The sequence below is a fragment of the Aquila chrysaetos genome, chromosome 17, assembly GCF_900496995.4.
Source record: "Aquila chrysaetos chrysaetos chromosome 17, bAquChr1.4, whole genome shotgun sequence".
Taxonomy (NCBI): Eukaryota; Metazoa; Chordata; class Aves; order Accipitriformes; family Accipitridae; genus Aquila; species Aquila chrysaetos.
The window spans coordinates 13,934,598-13,952,205 of record NC_044020.1 but is presented as its reverse complement, the minus strand read 5'-3'; the positions used below and the strand labels follow the sequence as shown (position 1 = coordinate 13,952,205).

Sequence of the window (17,608 nt, the reverse complement as noted above, 5' to 3'; positions counted from 1 at the left end):
CCCAATACTGACACGTAGAGTGTTAATGATTCTATTATGAACAGAATAACTAAGGCAGCAAAAGTGAAGACCAGCAAAGTAAGAACTACTGCTGGAACAGACACAGGGAGAGGGATGGGGCACTGCCAAAGCAACGAAACCAAACAGCGGATGGAACAGGTAGAAAGAACAATAAAACCAGTACTAACCCTCCATCGCATTCTTGTTTTTTAAACTTGATTTTCAAAAAACAAATAGACAGCCTGCACCTTCTGCTCCAATGAAGCCAATACTGCCCGGTGCAAGCAGAACCACCATGGAGTGACTGTGGTATATAACCTGAATTCATATACTGGTCCATAAATGGGTCTCTGCACAATGGGGCTGACACTTTTTTTTTCAGTATGTTTGAAATCTATCATATTTTCCAACCCTGTCTTCTCACTGTACAGCGCCTCTCCCTGCACTGCCAATTACTCTACCTTTCCTCAGACAATTCACTTTTTCTAAAGCCAGGCACTTTGCACGAGATTGAAGTTTTAGTGAGCAGATCTGTTGTTCATCCTTGTTTCAGACAGTCAGTGCCCATTCCCTTCCACTTTAACGTTGCCTACTACCAAGGGGCAAATGGCAAGAGGGACGGACATCCTAATGCCTGAACTATTCTACTGAAAAGGCGTTGAAACTAGCTCAGACTTACCTTCTATGAGTAGAGCTGACCTACATGGATTTACTGACATTTTGGTCAGCTTGCTGCACTTACTTGTCGCATTGATCTTAATTAGATTCTAAATTCTACTGATCAGAAGCTACCTGGCCATCAGCTATCATACAACATGACAAGGCATCAGTAGATGCTGTATATGTTACTGTAATACAAATAATAATGCAGTACCAGACCAGAATAGCTATAGAGGGGTGAAGGCTTAGCACTCAGGTACTGTACCACACTGCCTGTGCAATTAACTCCATACAAACCACTGCCAGAACAGGAGGGTTGTGCCATTTTGGTGTCACAGATCACAAGGGACCCATGGGGAGGGCACAGAGCAATGGGCTCCACAGAGAAATTTTAGCAGGACCTGACACGACAGGACAGTGGAGGTTCAAAGCATATTTGGCTATCCTGTACTCACTAGGAAAAACACATTTTCCAAAGTATGAAAATTATAACACTCCTGGAGTTCAACATATTAAAAAAATATCTTTGCTTTTAAAGATCTACCTGGTTTGCACAGATAGAACAACCCCCTGTTCTTTACCCTCTCCTTCAGACAGCCACAGCACAGCTCTCCCTCTCTCCACACTCTTCCTCCTCCTGGGGGACCCACGGGAGCAGTAGCAGCTGCTGGTTTGTAACAGCCACATAATATTCCTGACAGAAAGAGCCTGTTCAAGAACCGACACGACAGATACCGCACTACAGGAGGAAAAAGGTGGGCGAGAGCAGCAGTGCCCTGTCTGTGGGTGGGAGGAACGTACCTAAAGGTAGAGCCAGAGCCCAAAGTGCTAGGAAGGAACAAGAGGCAAGGAAAAGCATCTTAAAGCCGTAGTGAAGTTAACAGCAGAGGCAATTTGCCCAAAGGCGCTTTTAAAAACCACAGGAAAAGATTTATGTTTTCCCTGTGTAATGTGGCTTTTCCCCCTTTTCCAAATAAACTAAGTTAACAACAATGTTTTGACTATTTTCAAGCACGTTCTGGAAAGTCACCTCCCCTCGACCTACCCAGGCAGAAGTTCCTAAATGTTTTAGTCCACAGCTCCTGGAAGCACATGCCAAAGAGCTGGGTGGCCGCACCACGCTGGCTTCTGTCCAGTGTTTTCAAGTTGTGCTGAAATACAGTTGAAAACGTTAAATATTCTCCTAATATTTTTGATGCAAACAATCCCTACAGCTGCCAGGAGGATATTTCAGTTGCAGAGGGGAAGGCACATGGCCAGGAGACACTTTGTCACAAGAGGTGTCCCACATTACAGTCCGGTCTTGAAGAGGGAAACAAATCACTCCCTATCATCACCTGCACTAACTTGAATGTGGAAAGCATCCTTTCTGTCCATCAAGGCAATGCCTACCAAAAAAAAAAAAAAAAAAAAAGTGCCCTGTACAGCCAGACCTTCTCCCACTGGAGTACTGTTAGAGTAGGTAAGGACAAACTCACTCGATGCAGATTTTACAAACCAGCGAGAAAGAAGCCACAACGACCAGACCAACAGAACTAAAAGCCCACTTTTGAAGTGGCATGAAAGTTTTGTACAGCAGATGGCCGACAAGGCAGCCATTTAAAAGGGGAGAAGGGAAAAAAAAAAAAACAAACGCAATACACCCCAGAAGGCAGAAGTGCTCTCTGCCATCCTCAGAGATCCACGTAAAACCACGGCATGAAGCCGAACGCGTCCCAGAGCACCCGCTCCTGGCCCACTGAACTTTTGACCCGCTGGCAGTAGCTGAACCCCTCCTGAGTCCATCGCCGGGTGATGCTGCGGCGGAGATTTGAAAAGAGGAGCCCTGCGCCTCGTCAGGCGCCTGCATCTGCCAGAGCCAGCATGGGGGCCAGCTGCGCCCACCCCCTCCCCGAACAATGCCCAGGGCCCGGCCTGATGGATGCGCTTCTTTCTTTCAGTTTTGGACACCCCTTCCCCGTAGTCTCGGGCTACGCACTGGTCCAGCAAAAAGAAAAACAAAACATCTGCTTCCCAGGTTTCTGACATCCAGCTGCTGATGGCAGCCCCGCATCTGGAAGCTTCACTTTCTTTTGGGCCAATAAGTAGAGGGCGAAAGGTTTGCACTTAAAAAGGAGGAGGGGAAAAAAAAAAAAAAAAAAAAAAAAAAGAGCTCCCTCCGTGCTGCCTCCCTGTACTAAAGCCCCCAAACTTCTCAAATACCATCAGCAAATCTGCTCAGCATAGGACGGATGGGTCCAGATGGCCTATCATTACAGAGTCTTCCAGCTAGCTATGGGCAGACCCACCAGAAGAAAAAAAAAATCAGGGGGGAACAAAAGATAACTACAGCTTTTCAAAAAAAAAAAGAAAACACCAACAACAAAAAAAAAAACCACCACCACCACCAAAACCATATTGGAAGATCAGGTTTTGCCTGGTTTGGGGACTGCAGAAACTGTACCAGTGAAACCTTAACCTCTCCGCCTGCTAAAATCAGAGGGAGGGAGAGAGGGAGGGAGAGAGTAGGGGATATTTGTTACAAGCAGAATCAAGGTTTGTTTAAAACTTTTGCTTTTTGTAACTATGTTGTAACAGTTTAGTACCAAACTCCCTGCTGGAGATAGACTAGTATCAGAAAAAGAAAAAAAAAAAAAAAAAAAAGCCACCAACCAGGATTTAACTTGAGATGAGCTCTGCCCTCCTAGGAAGAAGAGAACATCCTCCAAGAAGAGCCAACTGCGTCCAGAGCAAGACCCTTCGAGATACTGGGCAGAGTCGGACACACATTTGCTGTGAAGCTCAAGGAGTTTGAGCTTGACCGTCCTCCATCTGAAACCCTCTGAGCCCGAGATCTCCATTTCTGCTTCCACACACAAGAAAACAGGTTCACTCAAACCACCTGTTTTACTTTGCATCCAAATGGACCAGGGCACTCACCCCTGGGTTACCCATGAGGGGCAGTAACTTGAGGGAAAGGGCAGTAACTTCTCAAACTGCTCGCATTTGGCCACAAGCACACGTCCCCACAAAAACCAAAGCTAAAGCAAGAAAATGTCATTTGTACATGAGCACAGTTTCAATTTTTGATGGCTGGCTCAGGTTTTATTTCCCCCTAATATTTGCCTCAAGTCCTAGCATTTCGCCAAACCCCTAGAAGAACGGCCACCTCTGTTTTAATCAGACGCCCCTGAAACTCAAAGCCTATCTCAGAGGCAGCAGTGAGACAGCCAGAACGGGCACTGGCATTCCCAGGTCCAAACCCAAGGGGGGAGCCTTCTTTACGCAGCCAAATAAAGTACAAACCAAAAACCACACAGAGCACTCAGTACTCTTAGAAAAAAAGGGTAAGTCCCATCACTGGCCATCAGTTTCACACCATGAACTGTTTCGGCAAGCTCTTTGTGCAAAGCCCCGTTCCCGGATATTCCTGAAACCGGTAATGAGACTGGAACAACTACGCCAGGCAAGGGGTAACAAGATGGTGAGCTTCAAGGAACAGCAAGTTTTGAAACCGCCTGTGCTGGGTTGCTTACACCATGCCGGGGAAGGAGGTTTACTCCGCGTGCCTGAAGACACCGAGTTGACAGCCGCATTCATCCTCTTGCAGCATCCCGATTTCAACCGCGATTTCCACCGTCCCTCGGACAAATACTGTCCTTTAAAACCCATTTCTGCCGAACCCTGCAGGCCATCCATGCGCGCAGACGTTTTCGGCGACGTTTTCGGTGGGCTGCTTCCACTCTGCAACACCCCCAGCACCAACCCACACACGCTCCTCGTCCCGGGCAACCCCCCAAAAAAGCAAGTTAATTTGTTCCAAGTGATGTTAACTCCCCCACCCTAAGCGTGCTCCGGGAACCAAAGGGGAGCCCACATTTACTTCATTTGTGAAGCAAGCCAGATGCTAATTGCCTCCAAAGGTGAAAGGCTAGCGCCTTGGCCCTTTTATCATTGTAAATTCAGGTTCCTTCAAGACTTTGCGCTGCTGGGCCCGGAGAGCCTCCCCCTTTAATGGTTTGGCATCAATAGGAGGGGGAGGGGAGTTCCCTTTCGCAAGAAGTTGCATCATTGAGAGACCTTATCCCCTTTCAAGATTTCGCACCGCATAAGGGATTCCCCCTCTTCAGAAATTCACATCCTGCTCGAGGAGTTTTGCTCTTTAGGGCTTCGCGCATCCCATTGAACTTTTAAGCATCTTTGGAATTCGCATTCACGGGGCAATTACTGTCTTTAAAAAACACACGCCACCACGTTATTCACCCGGTTTATTGCCAACGCGCTGGCAAGAATAGCTTTTCACAGCAAGCACAAAAGATTTCCTACCAGGACACACTTTGTTTGTAACATTTGTAGCCAGAGCACAAAATATTTACGGAGCATTAGCCACGCACACGAAAATAAGAATTAAAATAAAGAAATTAAAAAAACCAACACCAACAAAACAACAAAACCGCACAAGAAAGTTACAGAGGAAAACGGGTAAAAAGGTTTGGAAGCCGAGAGTTTTCCCTACGCGGGGGGCAGCGGCGGTGGTGAAGGCACCGTCGCTCCCCCGGAGGCTCCGCGGAGCCGCACAATGAGCGGCGCGGTGCCCCGCGGAGCAGCCCGGCCTCGCTGGGGCTTGCTGGGATGCGGGAGAAAGGCTGCACCTCCCGCCGCCCGCCTCGGCCGCGACCCTCCGCACCACCCCAACGCCCCCCCACCACCCCCGGGCACCGGCCAGGTGGGGACCTCCTTCCTCCCCACCCCCTCCAACAAAAGGGACCAACTTGGGCGCAGGCTGAGCGGGCCGGGGACACCCCCCAACAACAGCCGCGGGTACCCCCGGGGGAGGTGGCGGGGGGTGGGGGGGGGGGTTACCGGGCCGGGCCCGCCTCTCGCCGCCACCATTTTGGGCACGGGGGACCCACCGCCGGCTCCGTGCCGAGTCCGTCCCCCCCCGCCACCTTTGTGTGCGGACACCGGCCCGCGGAACAATGCGGCCCGGCGGCGGCCGGCCCCGCTCCGCTCCGCCCGCGGCTGCCCCCGCCGTGCGCCCCGCCGGGTCCGGAGCCGGAGCCGGGGGTCCTGCCCGCCGCCGCCCACCGGCGCCCCGGGACGGGCGCGCCGAAAGTTTGCGAGCGCGGCCGGGAGGGACGGGGAAGTTGTTGCATCCGCCGCGAGCGGAGGGGAGACCCCGCGCCGCATCGCGCCGGGATCCGGCGGCGCACCGGGGGGGTGGGGGAGCGCCCCCCCGCCCCGCCGCCCGCCGGCGCGGGGCGCGGGCAGCGGCGTGCGGGAGCCGCCGGAGCCGCGGGAGCACGGCGGGGGGACGGCGCCGCGGCACGAAAACGGCCGGCGGTCTGTCCGGCGGGGCGCGCACCGGGCGGGGGACGGCGGCCGCGGGGCTCTCACCTCGATCTCGAAGTCGGGCAGGCGGAAGGCGGTGCGGAAGAGGGAGCAGAAGTGCGCGATGGCCGGGACTTCCCACCAGGAGCGGAGCTCGTCCAGCGCCACCGCCGCCTCGGGGCCGCCGGTGCCGGCCACGCCGCCGCCGCCGCCGCCGCAGCCGCCGTCCTCCTCCGGGCACATCTCCCGCGGACCGCCGGCCGGCCGCCCGCCCGCCCGCTCGCCGCCTCACTCCGCGGGCTGCTGCGTGCCGCCGCCGCTCGGCGCTCCGGCTCCGCCCGCCCCCCGGCGCCACGCCGCTCAGCGGCCGCCCCCCGGCGGCCCGCGCTGCCCCCGCTCCTCCCCCGCGCATGGGCGCTCGCGGCCGGCGCGGGGGCGCTAGGGCCGGCGGGGGCGCTGCTGCTGCTGCTGCCGCTGCTGCCCCTGCCGCGGGCGGCCGCCGCTGCGCGGGCCCATCCTCCTCCGCCGCCCGCGCCCTGCAGTGCAACCGCCGCGCCGCCGGGAACAGATGGGCCCGGGGCGGAGGAGGGGAGGGGGGGGGGACGGACGGACGGACCCGGGAGGGGCGGGGCGGGGTTCCGCGCGGGGAGGGTGGGGCTCGGGGCGGGAGGGCGAATGGGGAGGCGAGAGCGGGCGGGGGGCGGGGCGGGGCTCAGGGAGTGGACAAAAGGCGTGAGGGCGGGGTGGGCGGGGCCCGGGCGGGCGGGGGGGGGGAGCTGCGCGGCCGTGCACGAGGAGGGGGTGGAGCCGGCGCTCATCACAACAACAGGCCCCCCGCGCCCGCCCGGCCACGCCCAGCGGGGCGGGGCCACCGGGGGTGGGCGGGGCCGGGCGCTGCCGGGTACTGGGCGGGCGGCGGCGGCGGCCGTTGTCCCTCGCACGCGGCGGACCCGTGTGCCCCTCCCTGCGCGGGGGGGGGGGGAAGGGGCGTCCCGGCCTCGCCTGGGCGGTGCCCGCCCGGTCCCCCGCCCGGTCCCCCGCCCGGTCCCCCGCCGGAGCGAGGCGGCGGGACGAAGTGCCCGCGGCTGACCCCCTCGGGGAGGCTCTCGGAGAGCGACCCCGCCGAGCGGGGAGCCTCCGACCGCCGCCCCCCCGCCTGCGGCCTGCCCCTCGCCTCAGGGGTCATCCGCCTCTGCCCCACGCCTCAGCCCTCGCCTCGGGGCTCGCTGGTGTCCGGCCTCAGCCCCTTCCCTCAGCCCGCGTGGATCTCCTGCTCCGGTCCCCGGGCCACCGGGGCTGGCCCTCGGGCTGCCCGGGACGGTGCCTCAGCCCCGGTGCCAGGCCTGCGAACCCCAGCCCGGGCCCTCTGGCCGGTCACCAGGGGTGGCCGCGGCTGCTCGGTGTGGCGGGGAGCTGCTGGGGCTGGCCTCTGGGTGCGGTGAAGGGGGAACCCTCCAGGGTTTCTGTTCTCGCTCTGTATTTTTAAGTGAGGGAGCCCAAGCGGCACTTCTTGTTCTCCACGTGCTGCTGCGGCTGCCTCGAGGAGCCAGGCACCCTCCTCTGCCCTGAGGCGCTTTGGTGTCTCACCCGTACGCCCACTATGTCCATTTCTCCTGGCTCTGAAATGAACAGGGTAATGCTGCCCGATTTTGAAATCTGTTACGGGCAAACGTTCAGCAGCAGATAGGTATCACCTTCTTGTGGGACTGCCCTAATGAGACATAGAGCTTCAGCGTAACACCAAGCTGCTATAACTTTGCACGCTGTCACTGCATCGCTTTACAGCCTCTCAGTTTGCCTCCGTAGTCCAGCTTCAAAACAGTTGCAGAGTATCACTGTGCACAGCTGCACCAGCTTAGCATCTTACCTCCAGGGAAACAATTGCAAAGCCAGTGTTTAACCACGGTTTAGGACTTCCTTCCACTCCTTCCTACCTTCATCTGGCCAGGGCCATTTTTATACCAGTCCCACTTTTCCTACCCTTCCCCTTCCTTTATCCAGTTAACTTTCTCATTTCTAGCCTCTCCCCTTCACACCTTACATTCCCTTGCGTTTCCAGTGCCGTCTCCGACTGGCCGAGGCTGACGGGCCGCTGCTCGTGAATGCGCAGGCTCAGCGCAGGACGGCACAGCGGAGACGCGCAGAGCTCGGGCTGGGGCTGAGGGTGATTAGTCCAGAACTGACTGGACAAATCCCATGGCCAGGTGATCACCAGCGTGGATGCAAGGAAGCAGTGAAATGCCTGAGATGGGGTGGCAGGAGGAGTGGGACCTCCCCTTTCAGGAGCGACCTGAAAAGTGACTGGAGCAGGCTAAGGGGAAACCACAGCTGCAGCCGTCCTGCTCTGTCTGTGACTTGGAGACATCAGAGGGAAAGGCCAGTGGTGTCAGTCAGTGTCATTGTGCTGCTGCTGAGCTAATACCAGCTGACATAGAGCAGTCTGATTTCAGAGTCTGCAACCTCAAGCATGTACTTTTGAGACTTTCAGGGTTTCCTCTCCCCGTTTCCCTTCAAAGTGAACTCTGGCAACAGAGAATTAGGTGAAGGCATAAGCTCTGTGCTGTGCCCTAGGCCACTGCCTAACAGCCTGACCCAGGAAAACTTTGGCTGAGGGTAGGAACAGCTAGTTTAGAGAGAAGAAACAAATCAAGAGACAGCAGTGTGGCTTGGCAAAAATGAACGAGCTCTAATTTCATTGCCCTTTTTCATATTGCAGGATCAAGGGATACCCAGTGAAATTGGAAGGAAGCAAATTTAAAATGGTGCAAGGAAATATTTGTACCATGTGTAATTAACACATGGCATTTGTTACCATGAGGTTTCATTGAGGCCAGGAGATTAGCAGGATTCAGAAAAGGATTAGACATTTATATGGGTACCAAGAACATTCATGGTCACATTAGACAGGATATAAATAAATTTTAGAAGGGATATAAACCGTCAGGCTTCAAGGCACAACATTACAACTAACTGATGGCGAGGGATTAGGGAGAAACTTCCCTTGTGGGCAGGTTATTCTATAATTGTCCACTACGGGGTTTCTCGCACCTTTCTTTGAAGTATCAGAGAGTGGCAACTGTTGAAATGAGAAGACTGGATTAGGAGGGCTACTGGGCTGATCTGGTACAGCAACTGCTGTGCTCTTCGGTGGGGGGCTGTGAGGGTTACTTGAGAAATAGAGTGGTAAAGAGGACAAGATATAAGAGGTAGCATCAGACCTTTTCTATCATCCCTCAGATGCAGACCTCACTCTCCTTTGCTGTAAATTTCACACCCACAGCAGAGATTTCCTAGGCCCTCCCCACCAGGGTTTTTGCACTGTTTAATTGGTTTATTAGTTATCTTTCTAAGTAGAGTCTTTGCATCTGTTTTCCCCAAAAACCTCTAGACTTAATTTATTGTCTACAGGAGACCAATATGTTATACTGAAACCCTGACTGTTTCAAGGCACAATGACTCCAAGACTTGATCTTGAGCAAGGCAGTATCTGATCTCTTGTGTATTGTATCTGCCTGCACTGGATTAAACCAGCTCCAGCTACAATACGGTAACTGCCAAAGAGGAGAGTGCAGGCTAACTTATAGTACTTTGTCAACATGCAGGATCACTATAAAATACCAATAGCTCTGTATGAGAAATCTTGGGGTGACAAATCCTCAGACACAGTTTCCTTTGGGCCAGTTACAGAACTCTACAGTATTACTTAATGCCCGATTCTTCCATGGAGCAACCTTTTTGTCCTCTGGCCATGTAAGGGGAATTTATGTTGCATTTCTGTCTTGCTCTATCCTGACATTCCTCCCTGAATTCCTGTAATGTCCAGCCATGGCTTATCTTACTGCTGCATCTTTGGTTGTTCTTGACACTAGGTCAAACAGCTTTGTAGTATCTCCATTCTCTATCCCACTAAGAATTTTGTGAACGTTAATGAAGACTCCTAATCTCTCCTTTTGTCAGAGGAACTACGGTCCCAATTTTACCTAACTTTTTTTGAATCAATTTGGCTCCCTCTATCGTCCCCATTATTTCTGTTGGACTGTGTTTTCTCTTATATTGTTCTTTTTATGCAAGGACGTTGGGGACTGCCTACCATCACTTAAGGTTGCTTTGCTAGATTCTTCCACTGTTCTTAAATTACTTCTTTAGATTTATTATTCAAGCACAAAAATTTCTGCTCTGCCAGTGCTGTTCAACAGGAGGCAAAGACTTGGTGAATACAATACGGCATTTCTTCTTCTTTGATAAATATCTCCATTCATAAATCTGTGTGTTTCTCCCCTTCCAAACCACCTTTACTTATGAATTTCCTGTTCATGACTAACAAAACCAAAGGCTGCTCTGAGCAGTGTCCTTTCCGAGTATGCTATATTCTTCCTCTTGGTAATTTTTTTTTTTTTCCTAGTCTACTGGCAAGACTTCACCTGCCTACTGATTTTTCAGCTCAATATCCAATCCTGGCTGCTCACTGCCCTCCATACTTATACTCCTCCCCTATCTCCTGTACTTTTTCTCTTCCTTTCTTCCCAAAATGACTGTAAGTTGAGTACCTGTACCTCGTAGAGCCACACTGAGAAAGAACTCCGAGGCTGATGGACCAAATCAAAGCCTCATGTTTTTGTTGCTTGAGGTCATCTCTGGATTTCTGAGCTCTTTTCCTTGAGAAAAAATGCGAAATTCAAAGTGCCAAAAGCCAACAAAAAAGTTGTAGGAGATGCAGGGACTGAATGTCCCCATTCCTGTACTACAAATTGTTTCACCTGGAAACAAAAAGAAAGGAGGAATGCTTTCTACTTTCTCCAGAAAGACCTGCAATATGTGCTGGATTTGGCAAAGCTTAAATGTAATATCAGGTTAATGACAGGTAGATCTCTTGTAGCCTGCCTCTGAAAGAGAATGGATTACTGACAGGTACAGGTCAGTTCCTCAGCAGCTGAAGTGAAATTATCATTAATAAGGATCTCTTTTAAAACACTCTTAACTTCCTTGCATTTCCACTTCATGGCCTTAAGCTAAAGCTCCACTGACTAGGTTTCTATAAACTAGGTACAGGAGGACCTGCAGTCTTCCCTTGTAAGGACTCAAAAACACTTGCAGAAAGGACCAGCCAAACCTCAGACTCTCTTCTCACTGGCAGCACGTTCTCAGAAGCACAGGGCTTTGGGAGGTTCAGATCTTCCTAATTCAGGGGAAACAATTTAAGAATAGATTAAACTCGGTATTTCTTTAAAACAGAACTTTTGTATTTCACTGTGTGAATTGCTTCAGCTCCCTTTTCTAGCACATCTGAATTTTATTGCTCCCTTGTTTGTATTGACATCCCTCAATAGTCTAGCACCAGCAAATCTCACTGCCTTTGCTTCTTTGTGCTCTCTGAGTTATGAAGTAGAAGACAGTTGTGATTTAGCCTCCTAGTTTCACCCCAAGCCACTTCTACCTTCTAGGACTCTTTGTATTGTGATCCATCTTCAAGTTCCTTGTTCCCTTGTCAAGGTCTCCTGAGTGAAGAGATTTTGTGGTTTACATACCATGGTTGAAATGCCTTCCTGAACAGAGCAAAGACTGAAGTGGGGTACTTAGCATTGGGGGTCTGGCTTTAATCCCTTGATCTGCCTTTCTGACTCAGACAACAAGTCAAGGAAACTGAGGCACACACAGTGAAAATGAAGGCACAGGTTTTTCTGCGTAGTGGTGGGGCTGGGGTCATGGAGGCAGCTGGAGGGATCACAGAAGAGGTGTGAAAGCAGGTTGAGAAACTTTGCTTCCTGTAACTAAACCAGGAGAGTCAAGAGAAGAAAGCCGCGTTAGGTTTTGATAATTACTTATTTTGAGCTACTAGTTGTGATTTTATCAGTAGGGACAACAGTGGCACACAAGGGGCTGAAATAAGATGCATGAAAGCCAACAGGAATGGAACAACAGGAAAAGTCCCGTTTCTTTGACCAGAAAGTGCTGAAGGAGAGGAAAATAGATTTGGAATAGAGGACATTGGTGTAGTCAAGAGACTGTGTAGGATGAGAGAGACACAAAGGAAGCAGGGGATGAGAGAAACTGGTAAATACTGTGAGAGGTGGGAAGTGGAGGAGTCTATACATCTGTTTCCTAATTAGGAGGGAGTATGGAAAAGTGTAGTCACAAACACTCGGGGAGTGGAAGGAGCAGGAACACTGTGAGGAAGAAAGGGAAAGAGTGGGGAGCAGCTGAAAGATGGTAAAGTCAGGGAGGAAGAAGCTGAATAGAGAAAAAGGAAGAAATGCATAGTGAAGGCAAGGTCAAACAGGAGGCGCTGCTGATGAGTAGGATGCTGCAGTGTTGAATAAGAAGGTGAGATGAGGAAGGTACAAAATGTGAGGTCTGAGCAGCCTAACAATGTGAGAATTTAAGTTATGAAGAAAAAAGATGAGGGAGTCGATAAAAAGGGGAGTCATATGTTAAGGCAGAGAATAGATGGGGAAGAGATGGCTGGGTGCAGACAACAGTTGCTGAGTGGAGGCATGACAGAGAACAGGGTCTGCCTGGACAGTGCTGGAAAGTGTGGGAGACAGGAGTTGGAAACAAGAGTAGCACAAGAAAAAACTGGCATTCTCCCTTATTTGGCACTGTGCTGCAGTGAACCAGCTTGCACAAGGTCTGTTGCTGAAGTCGGGTATAGGGTATCGATACAGCTCCATTTAAACTTCAGCTAACATAAACAGGGCTGCAGATTTAGCTGGGACACAAACATTTCTCTTTCGCTTTGAGTAACCAGGAGGTTTTCCATGATTCCGGCAGCCTGCATCATGGGCAACGTGGATTTGAGGCTCATCTGCTCAAGAACCTCTTGCTTGGTCAGATCATATCCTCCAACTTCTCACGTGCAGACCCAAGCTGTTACGCCGTGGAGGGTACAATTGAAAAAGTGTGGTGCAGTATTTGTTTTGTTTCCTGGACGTACACATTCAATTTGTTCAATGTACAAGTTAATGGGAAAGCAGTCACTCCTGTGAATCTGACCGAGCATCTGAAAAAGTGATCAATCACTTTGCAATATCCCAGGTGCTTACCTGGCAACACTATTTGCAGCTAAGCAAACCATTGGAAACTAGGAGTAATTTCATGTTACTGAAGTGCAGCCACTCTTTCCATGAAGCATAACAGCAGTCACACACATCACCATCCTTTAGGCAGAAAATTAGCAACATTGTACCATTTTTAGCTTGCATCGGCTCTCTTAGTCAAAAAGCATCTACCTACTGGGAATTTGGCTAGCACTGATGTGGCAAGCATCCTCCATCACGGCTCCTCTTCTGCATGCTTTGCTGAACTACATATCAAACCAACAGATCTAAGCCTTAGGTCTCAACAGATTTTCTGCTCTTAATCCATTGGGGCTGAAAACCACAGGTTGTAACTTGATGTTTTGTCCCCTAGAGAGCAATCAACAGGCAAACAATAATTTGTGGCAACGGATTTAAAGCCAGGGAATCTGGATCTTTCCAAATCTTCCCCAAAGAGTAGCACTGAGAGGGGCCCACCATGTACACGTTTGTTTGTGGTCAGCCATGCTCACAGCTGCTGCCGAGCACTGGTCTGTACATCTGGCAGAGAGACGAGTCAGACGCTGGCTGGCTTGAATGGCTGCAAAACAAGATGAGGAGCTAGCGATCTGCCCTGGAAACCTCAGTGGGAAGCAGAGCGGAGAGCCACGCAAACCCAAACGCTTTCATGTCTCTCCAGGTCTGTTGTCTCTGCTTCTGCCGTCTGCAGCTATTCCACAGGCAGCAGGGCTACGGCGTAAACAAAGAGATATTTTAATTGTTTCCAGACCAGCGGTTAGCAATGGTGCTGATACACATACTGTGCACTCCAGTACTGGTTCCTATAGACTGCCTCCGAACACCCAGCAAGAGCCTCATTGGGATTCACGGCCGCAGCCTGAGCTTGTTCAGCTCAGGTGCAGCGCGCTGTGGAGGCAAGGCACCCACGGTCAAAGAGAACAGCCCCAGATGAAATGCAGAGGACTCTTCACAGCAGGGCGGTGCTCCATGTGTAGAGGAGCCCCCCATCAGTCACTCCAGGAGAGAAAAACTATGTTCCTTGAGGGGAATTAAAAGGCCATTTTGCTTACGACCCATAACGATTTTGTTCTCTGTTTCAACACCTTCTTAGACGGGGATTAGAGGTATCAAAGCAGCTCTGGCAGTGCAGCTGAATTTTTCTTTGTTGTAACCAGCCTTCCGTAGTCTGGACCTAAAGACACGATATGAGGGAAAGCTTGATTTCTTGTCTGAAGCTGCTGATCTCACACAGATATGAGAGGTTTTGCTGGGTACCCATCTGCGTGGAGCAAGACGGTTTCTGTTCAGAACTGGTGCCAAAGCTGTGCTCCCCACAGAGGTTTCTGGGCCAGATTCAGTGTTGATGTAAACAAACCAATTTGCATGTACGTCCATACAAATTAAAAAATGGTATGGTTGTGTGCACACCAATTACTGCAGCCATGGCAGGGGTTGGAAAGGCAAGACCCGGGACAGTTTAAGCTAACACAGACCTTTCCAACACTTCATTTGACACCCACCAGTTAGTTGCTTTTCCTGCTATGCTACTTCTGTGGTAAGTGCGACTCCCGAATGCTAACTTGTTGTTACTTCACCAGCATCCATCTTCAACCTCACCGGTACCTCTGGTTATTGCTGCTGCATTTGACTAGGAAGATACTCAAAGCCCATTCCTTCTACAGCAGTCAACAGAAATTAAAAGTAATTTATTTCTAAATCCTGCTAAGAATGGGATACTAGGTTACACTGATGCTCCAGTCTAAAATAAGGCAGAGCCTTACAGAGGGCTGAACAGCCATCCAAACATTAGCAGGATTGAGTTGTGTTTCCAGTTCTTTCACTGAATTGCTCTGTGCCTATGAGTAAATCAATTCATTTATATTTTCCTCACCTATAAAATGGAAACGGTCATAGTTAGATACCTCAGGGAAGTTGTGAGGCTTAATTAGTCAATACTAGTGCCTTGTCAGCTCTCATTACCACAGTATCTCAATGTTTATTGCTCTGAAATTGTAAAATGCTACTTACATGCTAAACATTATTATTCTAGGTGAGATGGAGAGACTTAATCCAGTTTCTCTATAAATACCAAAGGCAGGGAGTTGACATTCCCGGTAATGGCTTCAGTATGAGGTCTGGCCTACTTGGAGAAAAGTTTCCCTGACAAATAACAAAATGTATTTGTTTCCAGATCCCTAATGTAGCTGCTGTTGAACCAGTGTAAGCTGCACTTTTACTGGTTTGCTTGATTCAGTAGATGTAGTTAAACTTACCCAGCATAAACATGATTTAAACTGGTTTAGACACATCTGTGGTTCCAGTGCAAGGAAAACAGCTAGGATCACTTCCTCTGGCATAAGTAATCCAGGCAGGTCTCAGTCAGAACAAGGTCTATGAAAGACTTTCAAAATCTGTTTAGATGTCAAGTTGCTCAGAGAAAAGTGATTGTAGGCAGCTTGAAGCGGGGGGTGTCTGGCAGATTCATGGAGTGAAGGGATTTTAAGCGCCCAGCCTCAAAGGGAAAGAGCTAGTGACTAATGCGGTTAGTCATCTCCAGACCTTTCCCAGAACAGTCCTGCTTGTAACTAGGGAGTTTTAAGATACTCAAATTTTCTGTCGACCAGTTAAGGGAAAGCCTGACCCTCCACAGGAACACAGTCTTGACTTTAGGGGCTATTTCCATTAAGGCCAAATGTGCATTAGAACAGACCTGAGATGCTGGCAGCAGGGCCGAGGAGCTGCCTTCACCCCTTCTCGCCCCAGCCTCTCCAGTAGCTGTGCCTGCTGAGGTGGGGGGTGCCTGGCTAGCCAAGTGGTGACAGCCCAGAAAAGGCAGACTGCTCTTCCTACTGCATTTCCATAGGGGCTGGGAAATGGTTTTATGCTTTGCATTTTGCGGACACCAGCTTCATTCTTCCATGGCACCAGCAGCACACCCCTGTACCCAGCCAGAAACGGTCCTCCCCGGGGTCTGACACAGCCTGAGTGCCACACTGTGAATGGGGGCAGGGGGCTGCAAGGCAGCGTGGCCGTTCCCATCATGCGTGCCGCAGCGTACAGGGTGTACTGAGCAGTACGAGTAGAAATGTGGGATGCTACCGTCTCCTTTTAGACCCCTTGGTTCCCCTTCCTCTCAGCCTACTGTTTTGTACATGCATCTAACACTAAATCCAGGGAGCTTGGGCCACTGGTATGGTTTTGCATGCACTTGTGCAAGGCTTTACCAATCGCCACAAAAATCAATATTCTGAAGCTGCCCAAAGGATTGCTTCCTGGACATGATTTGCATGGCAGTGGTCTCCTTACTGATGAAATAACTGTCTGCTGGGAAGTAACCCTGCCTGGCTGATGGAGCCCCTGTGTCCTCAATGGCAACTCTACTATTCAGAGGCTTTCAGAGGTGTGGACACCATGTGGTGTATTTAAGACAGGCCACACAATGACAGCAGCTGGTCACCTCTCTTGGTCACTAGTCCAGTTTAAACCAGCAGTGTAGAAGTGGAAAGAAAAGACCTGCTTGTGCCATTAGTGACACTGTCATCCATTGACTCCTCCAGCTGGTTTTCATCTACTACCTCTCATCAAACACTTGAGGCTCAGCTCCAGTGTTTCCCATGCTAATAAGATGTCAATACAAGCTGCTAGCACTCCTTACAGTCAGGCATTAGGCAGGAGGGATGCTGTAGGCCCCTGAACAGAGATCTGATAAATGGATCACAGTGTTGACCTGAGGACCATCTAGGCTTTGGTTCCCAGCTCCCCAAACAGCTCTGCCAATGCACCTCCGCTTTCCCCTAAATTCAAGATGAGGATCCTGCTGCAAACAACCTGGCTGTGGTGGAATGGTTGCTCCTGTGGAAGCGCCTGAATTGTTTTAAACATATGACTTGATGAAAATACAAGTAAATATGTAATGGAGAAAGGCCTGCATTGGCAGGGAGAAGGGCTGGCTGATTTATTGCTTTTTCTGCACTTAATAGCTTTCAAGTTTGGGGTTTCCCACATCCGGCCTTCCTGGTTCACCCTCATGTCTAAGCCTCATTTTCCTGCTGGGAAGAGAGGGATGTACGCTGGTAGCTCTGTCTGTCCACCTCAGCCCCCAAGCTGCTGTCTGCCCTGCTAGACCATGGCGTCAAAAAAATCAGCCGCTTGAAGTTAATGCTGTATGTAATCACCTAGATAAACAGACTGATTTGCCAAAGTACTTGGCACCCGACTGTCCTGCAGGCTATCTGAGTGGCCATCTTTCCCTTGCCTGTTCCCAGGGGCGGCTCCCAGCGATATGCAGACAAAATGGGGTAACTTTGCTGGCAGCTGTGGGGGTGACCCCACTTTATGCTCTGGGTGAGGGCAGAATCTGCCCCTGAGCCCCAAAATGCAGCAGCAAGGCTTTGATTTATACATCTAGACAAAGCCCCACAGGGAACTGCTGTATGGAAATAAAAAACATTATCCTCTACAATTAGAGAGGGAAGAAGGCTTGGTGGTTAAAATATGAAGTGGTCAAGCTATTAACCTTCTCATTTAGAAGCAATGGTCACTAAATTATGGGGCATGTCTCCTTCCTCCTCCTCCAAAGAATGGGCCTTTGAAGACGATACTGG

At 50.8% G+C, this 17,608-nt stretch overlaps 1 protein-coding gene across 3 annotated transcripts in view; it reads right to left on the bottom strand.

Annotated features, from left to right (window-relative positions):
- LOC115352598 (cat eye syndrome critical region protein 2) overlaps positions 1-6,285 on the bottom strand; it is a 105,286-nt gene extending 99,001 nt beyond the window's left edge. For all 3 annotated transcript variants that reach the window (XR_003927193.2, XM_030041021.2, XM_030041022.2), the window contains exon 1: positions 6,037-6,285. Coding sequence is in view for 2 of the 3 variants with exons in the window: in XM_030041021.2 (XP_029896881.1) it covers positions 6,037-6,213 (177 nt within the window). In the remaining variant the exon portion in view is untranslated. The remainder of the gene's footprint in view (positions 1-6,036) is intronic.
- Positions 6,286-17,608: the final 11,323 nt, after the last annotated feature.